This window comes from Canis lupus, chromosome 26 (assembly GCF_011100685.1).
Source record: "Canis lupus familiaris isolate Mischka breed German Shepherd chromosome 26, alternate assembly UU_Cfam_GSD_1.0, whole genome shotgun sequence".
Lineage (NCBI taxonomy): Eukaryota > Metazoa > Chordata > Mammalia > Carnivora > Canidae > Canis > Canis lupus.
The window spans coordinates 38839102-38860584 of record NC_049247.1 but is presented as its reverse complement, the minus strand read 5'-3'; the positions used below and the strand labels follow the sequence as shown (position 1 = coordinate 38860584).

At 49.1% G+C, this 21483-nt stretch overlaps 1 protein-coding gene across 3 annotated transcripts in view; it reads right to left on the bottom strand.

The window, feature by feature from the left end:
* Positions 1–12423: 12423 nt before the first annotated feature.
* The window catches only part of LIPK (lipase family member K), a 42720-nt gene continuing 33660 nt past the window's right edge, over positions 12424–21483 (bottom strand). For all 3 annotated transcript variants that reach the window (XM_038576062.1, XM_038576060.1, XM_038576061.1), the window contains 3 exons: positions 20169–20240; positions 17509–17580; positions 12424–14168 (listed from right to left, as the gene is read on the bottom strand). In XM_038576062.1, coding sequence (XP_038431990.1) covers positions 13929–14168; positions 17509–17580; positions 20169–20240 — 384 coding nt within the window. In that variant the 3' untranslated portion in view covers positions 12424–13928. The remainder of the gene's footprint in view (positions 14169–17508; positions 17581–20168; positions 20241–21483) is intronic.

Genomic DNA, 21483 nt, shown 5'->3' with positions numbered 1-21483 from the left:
GGAACACTTGGCCAGAAGTTCAAGCTGAATCCAGTTTTAGATACAGTCTCACCAACTCGTGCGAGTGAAGGAACGGCAGTTGGAACCAGGAGCAAGATGACGTTGGCGGGTCTTGATACGAGCTCCTGTTTCTCTTCTGAATTAATGTTCTAGTGGGTTCCATGGCTGCTAAATCACCTCCAAGGGGCACCTGGGGGCTCGGTCGGCGAAACATCTGCCTTCAGGCCGCCTAAGGAGCCCAGGTGGGATGGAGCCCTTGACAAGGGCAGGTGCTTCTCCCTCTCCTCCCCGCTTGTGCTCTATCTCCTTCTCTCTTGCAAATAAATAAATAAGTAAACAAACAAATAAATAAATATAAAAATAAAGAAATTTTAAAAATAATAAATAAAAATAAAATAAAATAAACAGATATAAATATAAATAAATATAAAAAATAAATAAATAAGAATAAAAATAAATAAAAATAAATAAGTATAAATAAATAAAAATAAATAAATATATATAAATAAATAAAAATAAATGAATAAAAAATAAAAATGAATAAAAATAAGATAAATAAATAAAAATAAAAATAAATGAATAAAATATAAAAATAAATAAAAATAAGGATAAATAAAAAGAATAAATAAATAAAAATAAATGAATAAAAATAAAGATAAATAAATAAAAATAAAAATAAATAAATAAATAAAAATAAATGAATAAAAAATAAAATAAATAAAAATAAAGATAAATAAATAAATGAATAAATAAATAAAAATAAATGAATAAAATATAAAAATAAATAAAAATAAAGATAAATAAATAAATATAAATTAATATAAATAAATAAATAAAAATAAATGAATAAAAATAAAGATAAATAAATAAAAATAAAAATAAATAAATAAATAAAATAAATGAATAAAAAATAAAATAAGTAAAAATAAAGATAAATAAATAAATGAATAAATAAAAAATTAAAAATAAATGAACAAAAGATAAAAATAAATAAAAATAAAGATAAATAAATAAATATAAATAAATAAATAATTAAAAATAAATGAATAAAGGATAAAAATATATAAAAATAAAGATAAATAAATAAATATAAATAAATAAATATAAATAAATAAATATAATTAAATAATTAAAATAAATGAATAAAATATAAAAATAAATAAAAATAAAAATAAAAATAAAAAAATAAATAAAACCTTTTTAAAAAATTGCCTTCAAATCTCCCTGACGCCCCCCGGAGATGGGTCCATGGCTTTGATTCCATCCCTCTCCTAATCACCGTCAACATCTAATGTATTTGCCGGGTGAGTGAATAAACGAATGACTGGATGAATCTAGAAGTCCAGAAAACATTTCTTAGTCACCGAGGAATAATAATATCGTCAGTCATTAATATAGTGAATTCTTAGGTATTCATTGAGTGTTGGCTCTGTGTTAGGTGCGTTACCTTGTTACTCTACCGGCTTGGCTATAATTCTACTGGATCTCTTTGCTCTTAAATATGCTTCAGAGGACATTCTCCTTAACACGGTTACATAGTAAATTTAGTAAGAGTGAGCTCATGGGAAATCCAATCTTGTTTTGTTTTTGTACAAAATTGGAATAATTCCACCACTAGTCATAGATTACGTTACATACTAATACAATAAAAAAATTGCTACTAGATAGTCATTTTTCTGCTATTGTTCAGGTCTAATGTATCCTTAAATCTATTATAAATCATATATATAAGATTATAATCTTAAATCTATATATCCTATAATCTATTATAGTGCAATCTGATAACTTTCACACAATCTCTCTAATTTCTCCATACATTAAAAAAAGTCTCATAAATGCGGAATCATTCAAATTTTTTTCTACAAATAACCAGATTTCTTGGGAGATAATAATCTAACTCTTTTTCTCTACTCCAGCAGTGTCTAATAGAAATGTGTTATGAACTATGTCTATCATTTAAAGTTTTTTATGACCACATTTTTTAATGTGTAAAGAGATTGGTGAAGTTAATTTCTATTTTATTTTTTATTTTATTATTTATTTATTTTTTTGTAGTTAATTTTTATATTGTAGTTAATTTAAACCAATAGACCCAAAATATTACTATTTCAACATGTAATTAATAGTATTAATGAGAGATATTTATTTATTTATTTATTTATTTATTTATTTATTATTTATTTATTTATTTTATACCCGGTCTTGGAAATCTGAGGATTCTGTGACACTCAGCACATCCCCATTAGGACTGACCACGTATGGGAGCTTAACAGCCCCCTCTGACCAGTGTCCGTGTATTGAAGCGTATCCTAACGGTCTTGTGCTTATTCTTTTCTTGAGACTCTTTTCTAACCAGATCCTTAATTTTTCATAAGGGACTCCCCCAAAATGCATAGCCGTCATATATCGGACCTGAATTCCATACCTGCCTAACCAAGCTTCCTATTCTCTGAACCATCAAACACATCTTCTCAGGTGCTCGGCCTCTGGTCCCCCACCTGAGCCTCAGTCTTATTGTCCAGCCAAACACTGTGCTCACCAATATTTAGCTATAATACTTGATTAAAAGCACAATGATCCGTGGTGTTCTTGAGGTCACTACATCTACAGAGTTTGTTATACTGAGTCTACTCCAATAACAAATGCCAAACTATTATTTAAAAGGCTTTAAAGGGATCCCTGGGTGGCGCAGCGGTTTGGCGCCTGCCTTTGGCCCACGGCGCGATCCTGGAGACCCGGGATCGAATCCCACGTCGGGCTCCGGGTGCATGGAGCCTGCTTCTCCCTCTGCCTGTGTCTCTGCCTCTCTCTCTCTCTCTCTCTGTGTGACTATCGTAAATAAATTAAAAAAAAATTAAAAAAAAAGGCTTTAAAAAATGATTTCATAATTCCTGGTAAAGAAAATGTCACGAAAGGGGTGCCTGGGTGGCTCAGTCGGTGAAGTGTCCCACTCTTGATTTTGGCTCGGGTCATGATCCTGGGGTCCTGGGATCGAGCCCTGGGTCCGACTCTGTGCTCAATGGGGAGTCTGCTTCTCCCTCTGCCTCTGCCTCTGTCTCTACCCCTGCTTGTTCTCCTTCTCTTCAAATAAATAAATAAAATCTTTAAAAAAGATAAAAATGTCACTATAATAATTATGCCATCATTTAAATTCATTTACAAGCTTGACAGCTTCCTGGATTTACCTCTTCTGGGCGTTGGTTGAATAAACAGCAGTTACATATGTGTGTGATTAGTGGAGCTTTTTTGAGAGATGTTTTGCTTTGAGACCAGGGGTATCAGCACAGATTCACTGATTATCCCTGAAACACAACTGAGTCCTTCATGTACACCTGAGAAAATATTTGTCCGTGCCTCGCCTTGTGGTTCCCGCTAGCCGTGGGGTAGCCGAGCAGCCTCACCCCCAGCGGCGATGTGAGAACCTTCTAGCTCGATTCCCTGGATCGCTCTAATGCCTCACTTGGTGGCTATTGTTATCCTTTTAGGTTGCACCCCCTAGTCTGTCTTAAGCACTCTTGAAATTAAAACTCTTTAATGGCTCAAAATTAAATTTGGAACTTAATTCAAAATTCTGTGACCGGCCAGGAAAGCCCAGAGCGTGGCTCCGTCTCCAGGTCCCGTGCCCCCCCCCCGCTCCCTCTCCCCCTGGCTCCCTGCGCTGAACTGTCTCCAGGAAGCCCAGCTCCTTGCAACCCCAGCCACCCCCGCCTGCGAGTCCCGAGGACTTGATGGGAGGTGAAATCTTGTTTGCTCAGAGAACACTTCTCTCCCGTCCGCCTAGCTGGGGTGCCCTTCCCGTTGGTAGATTCATCACTATTATCGTTAAAGATTTAATTCCGTGACTACGCGGCTGTCACATATCCGCTTTTCCACTCGTCTCCGAGTTTCACTCGGGCAGGACCCGCGTCTGCCTTATTGCTGCTCGTGTTCCGAATGCGCAGGTGGGTCAGAGTCGGTACTCAGAGCATCACAACAGAAAGATTAGGAGCTTGGTAAAGTCAAGATTCCAAATTTTGGAGAGCTGCTATTTTGGGGAAAGTTGCCCGATCTTCACAAACTTCAGTTCCTTAATCTCTAAAGAAGAGATGAGAAAAGTGCCATTTTACAAGACGGTTATGAAGATTAAACAAGATGATGGATGTCGGGTGACTGGACGTATTTGCGCGTGGGAAAGGCTCCGGGTACATGAGGGACCTGTAGGTGAGGGTTTTTGTCAAACCGTGTCCTTCTTCTGCGTTCTTTCCCCTGCGCACCGGGTAACAATCGCTTACTAGGACTTGCTATGTGTTTTATTACAGGGAAAGAATAAAGAATTTCCCAATTTGGCCAAAAAGTCGACATAGTTCCTCTGATAGCTTATAGTTCTCAATGCAAACTGTAGACACAATGTCCTGACGTAGGTTTTGCATTTTCTTGTAAACTTCAGTCACGTGACTCAGCTGCACTAACGTGTTAGTGCTGACGTTTCTGGGACACCGGCGGGGTCAAGAGTCAGGATGTGCCTGCCTGATATGCCATAATCAGCACAGAGGTGCCTCCCTAGGAAGCCTTCCAGGGCCCTGCCGGCTGACCTTTCCCATGCGATACCCTCCCCTCCATATCTAAAGCTCCTTCACATATGACAAGAAATTCTTAAGAAATGAGTCTTCGCCAGAGTATACTAATTACGTGTCTTAAAAGTACCCCAATTCCTACAGGACCTAATCCAGCACTTGGAGGACAGAGAGGACACTCCTAGCCATTCGGCAACTACTTATTGCTGATTGACTTTGTGCAATCATAATGAGACACCTCCACTGCCATTAGGCAGCTGGGCTCCCGCCCAAGTTCATTTGGAAACCAAATGAATCTCTCATGCCCTGTCCCATCCTTTCTGTGGGTTCCCTCGCGGCTTCCTTTACAGCTCACACCATTCCTTTCCTCCTCCGGGATGTCCTCTCTACTCTCAGCCTTCTGTGATCTTTCCTTCCTTTGAGGTTCAACGACACTTTGTACCTACGGTTCACGGGGCACCTGACGTCTGTTACGATACGCAGCCAACCCCGTGTACACACGGTTACGTATCCACACGTGAAAACATATGGAAGTGCTCTTGGGGATTCGGGCAACCAGCTAGTGATTGGTTATTTGAACCTTGGGTACCTTCGTTAATGATTTCTGGTACTGACCTTCCCGTGCAAAGTGGGTATATCAGTATCTAAGTTGTCACCTACTATAAGGATGGAGGGAGATCATGTGTGTCTGGGCCAGTGCTTGTCACATAGCAGGAACTGAGGAAGTACTAATCCTCATCCCCGTGTACACACTCCGTTCCTCTTCCCCTTCTCCCTCCATAGCATTGGAGAGTAGAGCATCAGACCAGGTATCAGAGATTATTCAATCGACCGTGTGAAGAAACGGGAGCAATTGATTGACAAATGCAATATGTTGGCAATACTGCAGTGTGCGACAGCGCTGGCTCTCGGACTGAGACACGTTGGGTTTACCCCCATCCCTCAAGCATGACTCCATCCCCTCAGGAGGTTATTAGCTTCACAACACTGAACCTTTTTTATCTGTGAAATACAGGAAACACGGAGTCCATCTGCAGGGCTCATATGCGAATCCAAAGAAAGAACCATATAGAAATCACCGAGCCTAGCGCTTGGCAAGGGTCAGTGTCGCAAAAAATAAGTAGAGATGACTTCTCCTAACGTTACTCGGATAAACGTAGCCGAGTCTCAAGAGGGCAAGGAAACCAGTCTTGTGATTAGATATGACTTCCCAGGTGCCATGTAACGTCTTGGTCTGCCTAATGCCTATGTGAGTTACGAATTCTACGCTTCCATTTAGGATAGAGGCCGTGACTGGAAACATGAAGCCTCTGTCTGTCCTCAGCACATTATAAGTAATAATATCTACCAACACCTTTGTAGGGAACTGGCGTTGTGTTAAATTCCTTTGCAGTACCTCATGACAGCTCAGTAACAGAGCGCTTTAACGATATTTCCATTTCACAGATGGGAAAAGTGTGGATTGGAGTGATTAACTCGTCTGTGATACGAGGACAACAGTGGAGCTAGGAACCCAACCTAAAGACGTCAGAGCCCATGAAGTGCTGTACTCTACAAATATGCTTCAGGAATGAGTGTCTATCTCCATGTTTTTTAAAAAAAAAAAAAATGAGAGGATTCCTGGGTGGCTCAGCGGTTTAGTGCCTGCCTTCAGCTCAGGGTCCTGGAATCGAGTCCCACGTCCGGCTCCCTGCATGGAGCCTGTTTCTCCCTCTGCCTGTGTCTCTGCCTCTCTCTCTCTCTGTGGTCTCTCATGAATAAATAAATAAAATCTTTTTAAAAAAATGAGGAAATAGCTAGAATCAATGATAAATGACTTTTCCAGGGTCACACAGCTAATAAATAGTGGTGTCGGCTCTGAACTTCCGTAGTCTACTGCTGCCGCGAGGATGGTTTCCATAGCAACTCCACACCATCGCCCAGCCAGGAGAAAAGGTAATTATGCCTGTGAAAACGCTGTAAAATTTATTTTATTATTATTTTATTGTGGAAGTAGAACTGCCACGCAATGTCACAGCAGCGTCCGAGGTTCGTCTCGTTGATTCGGTCATCGTGTAGGCGGCTCAGGGCTCACGGCGCACGTGTACTTTGAAAAGAACACGAGGTGCCGGGCGAATAAAGGCAATGTTGGGTTAGGATGATCTTCAGAACTGTAGGTCGTACCCGCGAGATCCTTGCGAGGCAGGGCCGAGAACTGGTTCACTTCGCTAAGCCGACGGCGTCCGTCTGACTCCTACGGGGCAGGATTCACCGGGGCAGGCGGGCCCGAGAGGGGACCTGAGATGGAAGGCCGAAGGTGCGGGGACAGCCTCACGTAAGGGAGCTCAGGGGGAGAAAAAGGAAAAGCCTGTTCTTACGGAGGCTGGCAACGTGTCAGAACTTCCAGCTCTCCCGACCAGCAGGGAGGAGTGCTGTGCCGGGGCTTGGGTAACCCTCGAGCCTGGCAGGGCCGGGCCGGCTGACGGGAATCAGAAGGCGTGGGGTCAAGGGGTGGCTCCTGGCTGCTGCCCTGAAGGCTTGAGGCTGTGACTCGGCCTTCGCAACACACCTGTCAACAGATTTGTCAGAGGAATACCAACCGGGCGGGCGAGCCTGGCCCTCCCTGCCTCCTGCCAGGCTGGTGTGCACGCACGGCGTGGGCAGCCTGTTCCCACTCTCCGTATGCCTGTCCCGGCCTGGCCGTACCCGTGGCCCCTGCCGCCCCGTGCCGGTTGGGCCGCCCCCTCTCTCTTGTTCCCACGATACAGATTTTGCTTTCGTTTCTCTGGACTTTAAATGCATATGAAATTCTGGCCTTGCCCACTGCACAGGGCCCCAGGAACCCCGGGACAAACAGGAGCCTCCCTTACCATGTCTCTTGGGCTGGCTCGTCCACGTCTCCGGGGAGACAACGAAAGAAGTGTTAAGGGGGTGGAATCTGGATCCCGAGAACTCTAGCCTCAGGACCCACGGATTTGCTGCTAATTGGTCTGAGCTGGCGCACAAGTCTTCTGAGCATCTGTGGTCTTTAAGATAAGATGAGCATAGGAGCTTTATCACAGAGATAGGAGCAGGAACAGAGGGTTTAGGCCGGGCCTTGGCCCGAGAAGTGCGTGAGTGCTACACAGTGTTGGCTATTTTCATTGCTACCCTCATTGGGTTGAAACTCCCCAGCAAAAAAAAAAAAAAAAAAAAAAAAAAAAAAAAAAAAAAAAGAAAAAAAGAAAAAAGAAACTCCTAGCATATTTGAAGCTCAGTATAGATCATAAGATGAGGACCACATTTTCCTGGTACAACACCTCATCCTCAGCCTCTAGCATATAAGAGATGCAGAGTAAATTTTTAAGAAATCTTATTCAGGGAAGCCTGGGTGGCTCAGCGGGTAAGTGCCTGCCTTCAGCCCAGGGCCTGATCCTGGAGTCCTGAGATCGAGTCCCCACATCGGGCTCCCTGCACGGAGCCTGCTTCTCACTCTGCTTGTGTCTCTGCCTCTCTCTCTGTGTCTCTCATGAATAAATAAATTAATCTTTAAAAAAGTCTTATTCATTCATTCATTCATTCATTCACTCACTCATTTAGAGCATGGAGGGGGGGAGGCACAGAGGGAGACTCTCAAGTGGACTTCACGCCCAGTACAGAGCCTGTCTGGAGGCTCCATCCCATGACCCTGAGATCATGACCTGAGCCGAAACCAAGAGCCAGACATTTAACTGGATGAGCTGCCCCAGGTGCTCTGAAGAATAAATTACTTTAAATAAATGACTTGTAACTCCGAGGAGCTGTTTGAAGATTTCTTTGGCAAGGACCACAAAGACGTCCCTAGAAGGAGACCTCTGAATGCTCCAGTCCTGCACAAAGTCAGCTTCTGGTGGAACCAAACAGTGGTTCCTTGTTAAAAGTTTCTCCCCTCGGGAAGCTGCCGATGTCCAGGTTCCTGAACATGTGATGCAAAACCAAACTAAACACATTACACTTATGTGATTGACGAGAATGTTAGTGATGTACCTGGAGGCTTCTACGGAAAACAAATCGTAAATTTAAAAAGAGTATTTTTACGATATGGCACTGAAGACAAGAAAATCCAACCTGATTAGGAAATGCAACATTGTGACTTAATTTTAATTGAATTCCATTCAGTTTAAGGCAAACAGTGTGGGCAGATCGTGTCGAGGAGAATGAGGAAGATGTGTGGGAAGACTTAAGTATATAAATCATATTTGAATAAAAGATGTGATGTACATCTGGGTAAGGAAGCGGAGGCAGATGTAACTAGAAGAGGATGTGAAGCAGGTTATGGCAAACTTTGAAATATAGCCGGGGAGTGAGGGTTTGGTGGAAGAAAATAAAAAAACAGCGGAGTCATGGTAAGTTCTGGTACAGTGGTATTTCATGGTGAAAACACCCTTGGAAGGAGGAAGAGGGGAGATAATCAGAGGAAAAACTCAGAATTAAAGGTATTACGGAGAAAACAATAAAGCTTTTTAAAAAAGATTTTATTTATTTATTTGACAGAGTGAGCGAGAGAGCAAGAGCGTAAGCAGGGGGAGTGGCAGAGGAGGAAGCTGAGTGGGGAGCCTGACGTGGGGCTCGACCCCAGGGCCCCAGAATCATGACCTGAGCTGACGGCAGACACTTCACCAACTGAGTCCCTGGGCACACCAGCAATAAAGCTTTTTAGAGAGGGCAGCCCGGGTGGCCCAGCAATTTAGCACCGCCTCCATCCCAGGGTGTGATCCAGGAGACCCGGGATCGAGTCCCACGTCAGGCTCCCTGCATGGAACCTGCTCCTCCCTCTGCCTGTGTCTCTGCCTCTCTCTGTGTGTGTCTCTCATGAATATATAAAATCTTAAAAAAAATAAAAAAATAAAGCTTTTTTTAGAGAAAAACTAACGCAGTAAAAATACTACATTGGCTCAGCATTTTGGAGGCATGGTTCCAATGCTGCATTACTCACTAACTCATACACCTTGGGCGTGACGCTCCTAAGAGACAATTTTAGGTAGAACATAGAGGAACTGTAAAATTCTTAATAGTTATGCTTTTTAAAAAAATGACTTTATGTTGAGTCACAGTAGCTCTGCATCAGCACAATGTTATAATCTTTAAAAAGAATTTTGGCTTTTGCTTCTAGCCACGAGGTCTGGAATCACCATCGTACCATCGACATTAGGACACAGAGGCAGAGTGATGGACAACAGACTTCCGACAGTGGCAATCCGGCTGCCTGACACTGGGACCGCCAAGACGAAGGAAGTGAATGGAGGTGATCTCCAGGAAAGCCTGAAGGTTCTGCCCACTAATCATTTCCAGATCACAGAAAAAGTTGGGGAACCCAAAGAAAGCTCGGTGGGAGTGGAGTAATGCCGTGGGTGCCAGGGAAGCCACGTGCTTCAGGGAGGAGCCCGAAGCGGGCCCTTTGGATCTGTGTGACCTGGGTTCTGCTCACACACACTCTGCCTCCAGGACTTCCTGCAGAGCCGCCTCCCAGGTGTGGAGGGAAACTCATCAAGGAGATGGGGGGCCAGCCGGCTCACCTCCACAGGCTGGTGCCCCCAGGCCAGCTGGGTGCGTGTCTCTTCAATAGACTCACCCGATGCATAACAGGGAGCCTCCAGAACCCAGTAACCTGTGAAGGGTCCTCCTCACATCCCCCTGGTGCCACAAGGCTTACCGGGAAGTATCCAGAGCCTTCCACCTGAACCGAGTGGCAGCCAGTACCCACTGAAGGGCCCTTTGGACCCACGTAACCCCGTGAAGCTATAGCTGTTTCCTCGAGGGATGGATGGGCTCGGGAGCCAGAGCTGAGGAACAGACGACATGTGGGGGACAATCCAGGGACGCAGGGCAGGCTGGCTGGGGGTGGGGGTGCAGGTGGGGGGCGGTCTACAGGAAAAGTCAGGGAATTGGGGCCATTTGTGTGCAGTGTTGCCACGAGAAGCACGAGTGACACATGAGTATGTTTCTTCTCTTGTGGTGACTAGTGCTTGAGCTGTGACCGGCACGGGTCTCTCGACCTTCATCACCGTTCTGAGGATGGTGCTGGCGGGCAGGGATGATCCATCATCATATTAAAGCATAATGAGCTTATAATCCCCCCCCAAATAAAAGCTTTTTAACCACCTTTAACCACCTTAGAGCGCTCCCCCAGGCCATGGGCCAAGTGGAAAGAGTACAAGCTTTTTGCAGCAAAAAAAAAAAAGAAAAAAAAAAAAAAGAAAGAAAGAAGAAAAGGAAAGAGAGAGACAGAGACAGAAACAGAAAGGGAAGAAAGAAAGAAAGAAAGAAAGAAAGAAAGAAAGAAAGAAAGAAAGAAAGAAAGAAAGAAAGAAAGAAAGAAAGAAAAGAAAAAGCAAGTCCCATGGTCTAGATGATATACGGAGGCAGAGACTGGACTTCAGAGAAGACGAGGACGCTAGCATCCAAGTCAGAAGACCAGAGAGAAGAGCGGTAGGGAGAGGAAGGGCTTCTGAAATACGCAGGGACATCTCAGTGCGCTTCTGGCTAAAGAGCAAGGTGCCCACGTTAAGGGTAAGAGTCCCCCCGAGGCGGACAGGGTAACACTTTCAGAGAAAAAAACAATTGCCAGGAAAGAGGCAGAACAATCCCTAGCGTGTACATAGTGCACATAGGGGCTCATCTGAACTGCCACCTGCCGGCCGAGAGACCTTCCTGAGCACGCGGGGCCCAGGGAGGACCCGAGAGCGTGCACGCCCGGAGCAGGACAGAAGTCCCTTAGAGGAGACATCACGCTAGACCTGCCCTGAAGGAGACGGAAGACAAATCGGAAGCAAAACCAAGTCTCAAAACAATCAGACTTAGCTTTAAGCAAATGAACTGACTGCCGAAAACACAGTCCAACCCTATTGAAGACGAATAAAATAAAACCTAGCACTCAGTAATGCAAAATTCAACGTGTGGCATGCAGTAAAAAGTTCTCAAGCTGGGCGGCCTGGTGGCTCAGCGGCTTAGCGTCACCTTCAGCCTGGGGCGTGATCCTGGAGACCTGGGATCGAGTCCCACGTCGGGCTCCCTGCGTGAAGCCTGCTTCTCCTCTGCCTTGTCTCTGCCTCTCTCTCTCTCTCTCTCTGTGTCTCTCATGAATAAATAAATAAAATCTTTAAAAAAAAAGAGGTTCTGAAGGATGCTTACTATGCTCAAGGATTTAAAGAAAAACATAAAGTAAGGAGGGGGAAAACAAGATATAAAAGAGCCCTAACTAGGATATCTACAGATGAAGAATATTGTCTCCAAAATAGAAAGCGCACCAGATAGGATTGCAGCAGACTAGACGTTGTATATGAAAAAATTTGCGAGTATGAACACCCTCAACACTATCCAAATGGAAGCACACAGAGGGAAAACACTGGGAAAATAAACGTACAAAAAAATAAAAATAAAAAAAATAAAAAAATAAAAAAAATAAAAAAAAGAAAATAAACGTACAACTTCAATGACCTGTGGGTTAATAGCAAGTGGTCTAAGGTATAAATGAGAGACCCAGAGAACGTGAAGGAACGAGTGACATTTGGAGGGGGAAAAAAAAGGTATTTGGAGAAATGAGCAAAATTTTTATGACTTTGATGAAAAGTGTAAGTCCTTAGACTCAAGAAGCCTGCTGAATTCCAAGCAGAACCCACAACAAAACCATCCCAAGGTTCGACGAAATCATATTGTTGAAAATCCACTGGTGAAAAGAGAATTTTAGAACAAAGGAAAAAACATGTGCAGTAAGTACGAAGAAGGAGTATGAGAGCTCTAAGGGGATATAGATTTAGAAGAAAGTTTATTTATTTATTTTTTTTAAATGTTTTTTTTTCTTTAAACATTTTTTTTAAATTTATTTATGATAGTCATACAGAGAGAGAGAGGCAGAGACACAACAGGCAGAGGGAGAAGCAGGCTCCATGCACCGGGAGCCTGATGTGGGATTCGATCCCGGGTCTCCAGGATCGCGCCCTGGGCCAAAGGCAGGCGCCAAACCGCTGCGCCACCCAGGGATCCCTAGAAGAAAGTTTAGAAATGAAGGCAAATACTTTCTTTACCAATCAATCCAGTTGGAGATTCTGGGGCCTCTCAAACCCGTTCTGAGGATGTACACGCAGCATCCCCGCCTCCTGGGGGACAAGTCCCACGGCCGTGCACCTTCTCCACTTGTCACTGACCGTCACGGAAACGCGAATCAGAACCTCGATGACATATCCCCTCACGCCCCATAATTCTACTAATAAGACAAAACAGAAGTGTTGGCGAGGGCGTGGAGACGTTGGACCACCGTGCACCATTGGTGGGAACGCAAAAGGGTGTGGCCACCGTAGGAAACGGCTTGGAAGTTCCTCAAAACATCGAAAGCAGAGCTGCCACGTGGCCCAGCAATCACACAGCCCGGTACATATTCAAAAGAATCGAAATCAGGATCTTGAAGACATACACGTGCCTCCCGACATGACCCGCAACGGCCAAGACAGGAAACCACCTAAACGTCCACTGGTGGGTGAGTGGATAAGGAAGACCTGCTTCACGCCTGCCTGTAACGGCACATGGTTCGCCCTTACGCGAAGGCAAAGCAAAGACTTTTTCAGACAGACGCTGTGAATCGATCACCAGCAGATCCGCAAATGTTTAAGGAAGTTCATCGAAACGAGAAATAAATAAAAAAAAAAAAAAGAAACGAGAAATAAGGACATAAAGGTAATGAGGAACGAGGTCTCCTCGTTAGCGACGGAGATGAGGTCAGAATCACAATAATGATAACAGTTTATTTTCGCTATTAAGGCTGGTTTGCCGTGGCTGCCAAGAAATCACAAACTTGGGGGTTCAGAAGGATGAACATCTATTTTCTCACTCTTGCATGGGGTCATCGGGCACGCAGGGCACAGCTAGTTCCTCCGCGCGGGGACTCCCAGGGTTGGCCAGGCTGCATTCTCAGCTGGAGGCTTTACGGGGCGTGGCGGGCTCCCCAGCTCAGGATTTGGATGTGATCCGTGTCGCGGGTGTGTGTTTGCTGGTTCTGGGCCGGAGGCCGCCTACAGACCCTACGAGGCACACGGGTTCCTTGCCATGAAGGCGGCCTCCCCACGCCTGTTTAGCTCATCAGGCCCACAAGGGGACTCTCTTCTCCAGTCTGTTTAGGCGGCTTCTCGTATGATATGGTGCAACCAGGAAGCGACGTCCCGTCACCTGCGCCGTGAACGCGATCTGCCCCAGGGGGTGTGACACCGTTACCTTGGCCCGTTCTGTGGGACGAGGATGAGGCTCAGGGCCCTCCCCGACTCCACGGGGAGAGGACTGCACCAGCACACGGACGCCGGGAGGTGGAAGTCACTAGAGGGCTCACCTTAGCGTCCGTGCGCCCCGTTATTTCAAAAATCCACTTGCTTAGGGAACGGAGAATGCTATTTAATTTTGCAAATGTTCGTCCATCAGCTCTATGAGGTCTTGGTAGATCTCCCGGGGTGCGTCCTGTCCGAGGTAAAAATCCACGTGATTGTAGTGCGGGATCAGCTTGTAATAAATAAGCCTGGTGATGTTAGGGAGGAGATTCTCAACGTCCCTAGGATCGGCCACACGGTCACGTCCTCCACTCCACACGGCGGTCGGCACTTCCATCTTGGTCACGTCGTACAAGGGAGGCGTCCGCTAGTCACGGTGGGAGACAGAGAGAGAGAAGAAACAGTTTTCACAGGGAAGCACATCATGGAAGAAACACCAACGACCAGCTGTTAAGCAAGGTCTCCAAACGCGAGACGTGTGCGCTTCGAATACGCCCAGCGATCCGCGAGCCTTAAGATGCTAAGGGTGCTTGCAAACACTTCCGCGGGAGCACTTGGGTCGTGAACAGAAACATAAGCCCGTAACCGTCTCGTCCCTGGTTTGCACTTTGGGGGGAACAGGAAAGAATCCCGGGGAAGGGGGCCCTTATTTCACGAGGATCGTCTTCCTGGTAGCCCTTGCACGGGGACTACGTCCCTTTCGAACAAAATATACGTATTTACGCGTAGGATACACGTAAATACCTCTTCCCATTTGCGGGAATCGGGGCAACGGGGATTATTGACGCTTGAGCAGACTCTCTGGGGAGCATTGAGGCCAATGGAGGACGACATTGGGAAAGGAGGCGAAGAAGGAGCAGCCCGTCCCCGAGAACGTGGCTGTGCTGTTGATGTCCGGCCCCTTCTCTCGGGTCCTGCGGCCTTCCTCGCGCAGACCCAGCCCATCCCGGCCCGTCGTCCCCCGGAGGCCCCGGGTGACCGGCAGGTGCAGCAGGCCCTCACGCTTCTGGCCTCAGTGGCCGGAGGACAGAGGCGCACACGGCACCCCGGGCCCGAGGCTCCCTGCAGCTCCCCGCCTGAGCCCCCGACAGACATGCTGGCTTCTCCGGGACTGCGGCTCAAAGGATGCTCGCTATGAGCTAAGCACGTCCAGTCACCCCCTCACTGATGCTTTTAAAGTAAGCCTAAGAGGGAGGGGAGTGCCGAGGGCGGCATTTCACTGCCCACGTATCGTGAGTTTGCCTCCACATTTAAAAAAAAAAAAGATTTATTTATTTGAGAGCGAGAGAGCGAGCAGGCTCACGAGGGCCGGGAGGGCAGAGGGAGAGGGAGACTCTGGAGCTGACTCCCTGCCCCGCAGGCCGACCCCTGCCGGGCTCCACCGCAGGCCCTGAGGTCGCGACCTGTGCCGAAATGCACCGGATGCTGCCCAGGTCGAGCCCCCGGCGCCCCGGCCGCCCCACTTTTGAGGCCAGTGAGGCCGTATATGTGTTCTGAGCCCGCCCTAGAGCTGTCTTCTACTCCCTGCCACCGGAGCATCCTGACCAGCACCGCAACCCGCAGAGCAAATCGCGTCTTCTCGGAATTCCCGCGTGGAAACCCTAAGTCCTGACTCGGTCGTAAGTGGGGATAAGGCTTTCCTGAGGGGTCCAGGCCACAGAGCTTATAAGGCGGGTCCCAGGCCGGGAGGCCGATGGGAAGGGGAGGAGCGCTCAGAGGAAGGAAAGGCTCCGTGTGGGGCCTCCGCCGGCCGGGAAGGCTCCTCGCCAGGACCCGCCGCTGCCCCCGAGCTGGGACCTCCGGCCTCCACGACCGCGGCCGATGGGTCATGTTGCGGCAGCCCCAGAGGTTCATGCACCTCCGCTGGGGCCCCGGGGGTGCGCTCACTCAGGTGACCAGCCCTTGGGTCCGGATGTGGTCGTGATCCCGGGGACGTGAGACCGAGCCCTGCGTGGGGCTCTGCACTCGGGTGGGGCCTGCCTGAGCGTCCCTCGCCCTCTGGCCTCCTGCCGTGTGCTCCCCCCTCTCTCTTTCTCTAAAAACGAATACGGAAATAATGAACAAAGAAATCAGTAAAAAAGAAAATATATCATCATTCATTTTGGCGGCAAGATCAGGAATGAAAAGGTTATGTGGGGCAGCCCAGGTGGCTCAGCGATTCAGCGCCGCCTTGAGCCCGGGCCGTGACCCCAGGGTCCTGAGATCAAGTCCTGCATCGGGCTCCCTGCATGGAGCCTGCTTCTCCCTCTGCCTGGGTCTCTGCCTCTCTCTCTGGGTCTCTCATGAATAAATAAACAAATATTAAAAAAAAAAGTAAAGGTTACATGGACAAGGGGGCAGAGCTGTTGGCACCTGTCACCTTGGCCTGGAGGTTTCCTAGAGCAGGGGTGTGGGGGGCTGGGGGGGCCCGGCCGCCCCGAGGGCACCGAGCACCCGAGCAGGGGCTGAGCTCTGTCGCGGGGAGCTCACAGCAGGACGAAGAGGCTGGGATGGGGGTGCGGGGGAGGGACAGCCCGGGGACGGGACCGAGGAGCGGGCTCGGGGGTCTGGGCGCAGATGGCAGGCCCAGGGAGGGCAGCGTGAAAACAGACGTGGCAACCAGGATGCCGGCGAGACACCGCGGCTTGGGGCCAAGATTTTTTTTTTTTTTTTTTTAACATTCTTAGTAGTAACGGGTCGGTGATCGCATCGCTCATCCCGCGTGCCCCGTTTGTGGTCACCACGTACGCTTGGGGCACAGGGGTTTGCTTTCTGCACGTGCACGTTGTTCCCTCTCAGTCTGGGGCCTTCCGCGCCCCCCGGGGTGCTGAGCCTCAGGCTCGTCCGTGCACGCGAGTGGCCCTGCTTCTGAGGAGCTGTGGGCTCGGCGGGAAACCCAGAGGCGCGGCCGGCCCGGCGCACCAGGTGGGCTCTGCGGTCACTCGCTCCTGCCCGACGGGCTTTGGTTGCAAGGGTGGTGGGCCCTTGGGGTGCAGGGGATGGGTCCGCGGGGGGTTGGTGTCCGGAGGGAGCCTGACCGTCCGGGGGCAAAAGCCAGGGCCGCAGCGCAAATGTGCTGCTGGAGTCGCCAGTGTCCCCGCCCCGACTTGACCCATGTGTCCTTGGTGACCGCTAGGTTTCGTTTGGGCTCAGTCCCCTTGCATGGAGCCGAATCACGTATGGTTGGATCCCTTATGAACACGGGAAAGAAGAGCAACACACCTCACGCTGCCATTTAACACAGAACTCTGGTTCCGACGGCGTGGGTGACCGACACGCCGTTCCCTGACGGACGGCGGTACTTCTCCCCAAGAGTGGCATTTCTGTCCGCTTTATCTTTGATCATCCATAGATCGTTTGTTTTTTGTTTAAATGAGTCGTAGATGTCATCCCAAAGAATGGTCCCCAAAGTGCTGAGCTTCTTTTTTTCCATTTCTTTTTTTTTTTTTTTTTTTTTTGGAGAAGGAACAAGGGCAGTGGAAGAGGAATGGATGTAAAACCCGGGAACCCCTGGGTGACACTCTGACCCGTTAGCAGCTAAATACTGCGGACAATGGACTTGGACTTCTCTGCGGAAGCGAAGGCGGTGCCATTGGCCTTGCAGGGTCACAGTGAGGATCCCGGGGAACGACTCGGAACCCGGCCAGACACCCCGATGGACTCAAGTACGGGGCGTGGGGCCGCGGCTCAGTGGGCCGACCCTGCGTGCTTAGCGGCGCCACCTGTACCTGGTGGAAGTGCCTCATGTTCTGAGCGGGGTTTCCCCAGTCAAAAGCTTGGAAGAGACCGGAATTCGCAGCCTGGGGAAGACAGAAACAGAAAAGGGTCACGATGCTGACGTGCGAAATCCGTGAACGCAGAGGCTGAGCCACCACCCACGGCCTCCGGGCGCAGGAGCCAGAAGCCAACGGGATGGTGAACCAGCTCGCAGAGCCGCCTTCTCATCCCCCCGCCCACACTTCTCCCCCGAAAAATGCTCAGACGGCAGCGTCTCTAAGGGACCCAAAGCCGTGCGGAGAGACGCTTACAGGGACGCCTGAGCCAAGGCTTCCTGGACATCATAGTTCCAAAAATTTTAGTATTTTTTCAAAAGGCACCTGCTGTGCATCTCCTGCCTTGAAAGGTGGCTGTTTTATTTTATTATTCTTTATTTTTTAAAAGATTTTATGTATTTATTCATGAGACACCCAGAGAGAGAGAGAGGCAGAGACGCAGGCAGAGGGAGAAGCAGGCTCCATGCAGGGAGCCTGAGGCAGGACTCGATTCCGGGACCCTGGGGTCACGGCCTGGGCCGAAGGCAGATGCTCAACCGCGCAGCCACCCGGGCATCCCCAAAAGTGACTGTTTTAATGTACAAACGGCCTCCTTGTCAGGTGTCTAGGATGTTATGACCATATTCCCCTACTCTCAACTATTTTTGTTGCTATTGAAAGGAACGTTGGGCGAGAGCACCGTCGGGGCCTCCACGTGGGGCGGGCGCCGCTCCTCCCGAGGGGTCCACGCAGCTCGCCCCTGTCGCCAGGGAGGGGGCACAGGCCCAGCCTCTGACACACCGCGCTGCCCACTTTTGCATTTTAATGTTTAGACCTCGGCTATTAGGATGCAAGCGTTCACCCCACGCTGCACCCGGGGTTCCTTCCACCGGGACCTGCCCCTTACATCGGAGGGAGGAGGCAGGAGACGTTCGCATGTGCCCCAGGCGCCTCGCGAGGTGATGCTCAGGCTCTTCCAAGGGGTTTTGTGGGTTTTGTTTTATTTTCAGTCTCAGATCTTTTTTTTTTTTTTTTGCACGCCCAGCGATAGAATCCTGATTTTTAGCTTAAGACTCTCTCCATCCGGGTGTGACGGACCGAGGCAATAGTGTGCTGCGGCTGCAGTTCTGCAGGTTGGCAGCATCGGGAAGCAGAGCGCGGACCCGTCGGGCCGTCAGCTGCCGCAGCAAGCAGACCCGAAGTGAGCGCAGGCTTCCCGGGTCGTGCGTATCTCAGCAAGTCACCTGTCTCCCGAGTTCTCGTCTGTGACACGGGAGTGGTAACATGCTCCTCGTGGGGGTGGGGGGCGGTCAGACAGGGTAACGCAAAGCAGGTAAAATGACACAGAAACGCACGTAAAGTGGGAACGCTGGGGACGCTCAGAACCCGTCCTCACGGATATGACCACTGCCGTCATCGTCGCCCTTGCCTTAGCCGTGTGCGTGGCCCGCGACCACATCTTCCACCTCCTCCCGACGCGTCCTCCTGGTCCTGTCCTCAAGACGACTTCGTGTCACAGGAGGAGAGAGCTATTGAAGAGCAGCCCGCTGCGAGGTGCGTAAGGGACAGGCGGGGACGTTTGTAGAACGGGGGTCCCCATGCCCTCCCCGGAAGCCTGTTTACCAGAATCCGGTGAGACCGAGTGAAGCCACCCGCATGAGTAGACGTGGAGTTTGAGGCCGTGCCCACCGCGGACTCCCTGCCTCCTCCCTGGAGGAGGCCCTACGTCCTGAGCATCCTCCTTCCTGCAGGAATTCGGAGGCTTACCTCCTGGGTGGGTGGGACTCTGCCCCGGGGTTCGGAAGTCCTCAGACCATCGACAGCAGCGCCCCTCAGCCGTGAAGCACGGAACCCGCTTATTAGGGTGTGGGATAAAGTGCAAATTCCTGGGGATCCCAGGTGCACTCAGTCTCTGGAAAGATCTTTTGTCTCCCCTTCCCTGTCCGCTCCCCAAACACACACACTCATACTTGGCGACTCCAGGGACGCGTGGGGGGCTCGTGGTGGAGCCTCTACCCTCGGCTCAGGGCGTGACCCCGGGGTCCCGGGATCGAGTCCCGCATCGGGGGTCCCTGCATGGAGCCTGCTTCTCCCCCTACCTGGGTCTCTGCCTCTCTCTCTGTGTCTCTCATGAATAAATAAGTAAAATCTCTAAACGATAAAAAAAAGGCGACTCCAATTGGATTTGACGTATCTCTGAACTTGCTGGGTGTTGAGTAAAGCGGTAGGACCAGAAAAACCTCAAGCCGAGGGCACGGCCAGACACCACTGACCCAGCGCGGCCCCTCTCTAAGGCCTCGTTTGCTCACAGTGAAGCACGACCTGCACGGCCTGGAATGGCCCGTGGGGGTACGGGGATGAGCAGGTCCTTCCGGAGCCGCTTGTGTCATGGTGTAGAAGGTTCTCTTAGAACTGAGGACCTTCCAAAAGAGGACATACGAGCTTTCCCTAGAAAAGGCGGTTTGGGGCAAATCCGGAAGCCAGAGTTGGGTCGGAACACGCGGGAAGCAGCCAGTACTGAGGGCGACGGGGGCAGCGAGGAGGGCGGGAGGCGAGCGGGAGCGGCAGCGCGGCTTTGGGCTCTCGGAGCTGCTCCTCCGGCCTGCGCGGCTCCCCGGCCGGGAAGGGGCACCCACCTGCGCCCAGTGCAGCATGTTCTGGACGGACGTTCCTGCGGAGCTCTGCGCCAGGTAAACATCCAAGCGACTCTGCAAAGTAAAGAGAGGACTTGTCACCCGGAGCCCACCCTAGGACCGCGGGTGCACCTGAGGGTTCTCGCTCTCCGGGGAATAAGCACGTCCCCGCTTGGGCCAGGCCCGTCCTGTGCAGCCTTCACGGAGGCCCGAGGACAGCCTGCTGGTCGAACATGCTAACACCCCTTTTCTCTCCGGCCTCACCTCGGACAGGTCCCTGCGACCTTGCTCACCCTGCCTCAAGTCCCCAAGCACATGGCAAGCGGGCGGTTTATCACGAGACATGGAAAAAAAGATCTGAATGTTTCCTTTGCTTTCTGGTTTAAACGACGTAGTAAATACTCCATGGGGCTCCCTGAAAGTTGGTGGAACATAATCCTCCCAGTATTACGACCTCCATTAACATTCAGACTTTTTCTGAATTAAAAAAAAAAAAAAAAAGGTTTTTTCACATTTTCCACTGCTTTTTTTTTTTTTTTTTTTAGTATACAAAAGAGTTATATTTTTCCACCAAAGTGAGTGTAGAAACATCATGGCACTTAAAAAAAAAGGGGTGGGGGGATCCCTGGATGGCTCAGCGTTTTAGCACCTGCCTTCCGCCCAGGGTGTGATCCCAGAGTCCCGGGATCGAGTCCCACGTCAGGGTCCTTGCATGGAGCCTGCTTCTCCCTCTGCCTGTGTCTCTGCCTCTCTCTCTCTCTATGTCTAAAATAAATAAATAAATAAGTAAATAAATAAATAAATAAATAAATAAAATTCTAAAAAAAAAACAAACAAAACCCCACAACCCCCATGAGCTACCCAAGCCGACTGAATCAAGACCAAAATCTCTAGGGTTGAGTTCTGGACGTGTGTATGCCTTCAGGGCTCCACAGACTCTACGCGTGCACCCCTGCCTATCCTCCACTAAAATAAACATCCTTGCAGAAACTGCAATACCCCACAGGATGGTCCCCAACAGTGGGGGGGAAAAGAGGGCAATCTGACTGCACAAATGTACAATGGAGGCCCTCGGTGAAGGTTCAAGGGCGTCCTGACCCGAAGTCTTCCTTGAGCAGACTCTTAGGCCATGTCAAGAGGGTGCTTTTGAAATTGTCTCCATTGAGTTTGCTTACATGGTTTTTTGTTTGTTTGTTTGTTTTTTGCTTAAAGGTTTTTACTTCGCTTTGCCCACCTGATAGGCTTCCATCTAAGCGATGGGCGATCCCAACTGCACCGGTGGCTGAGACCGGAGGGAAAGGAACGTGAAATCTGGTGC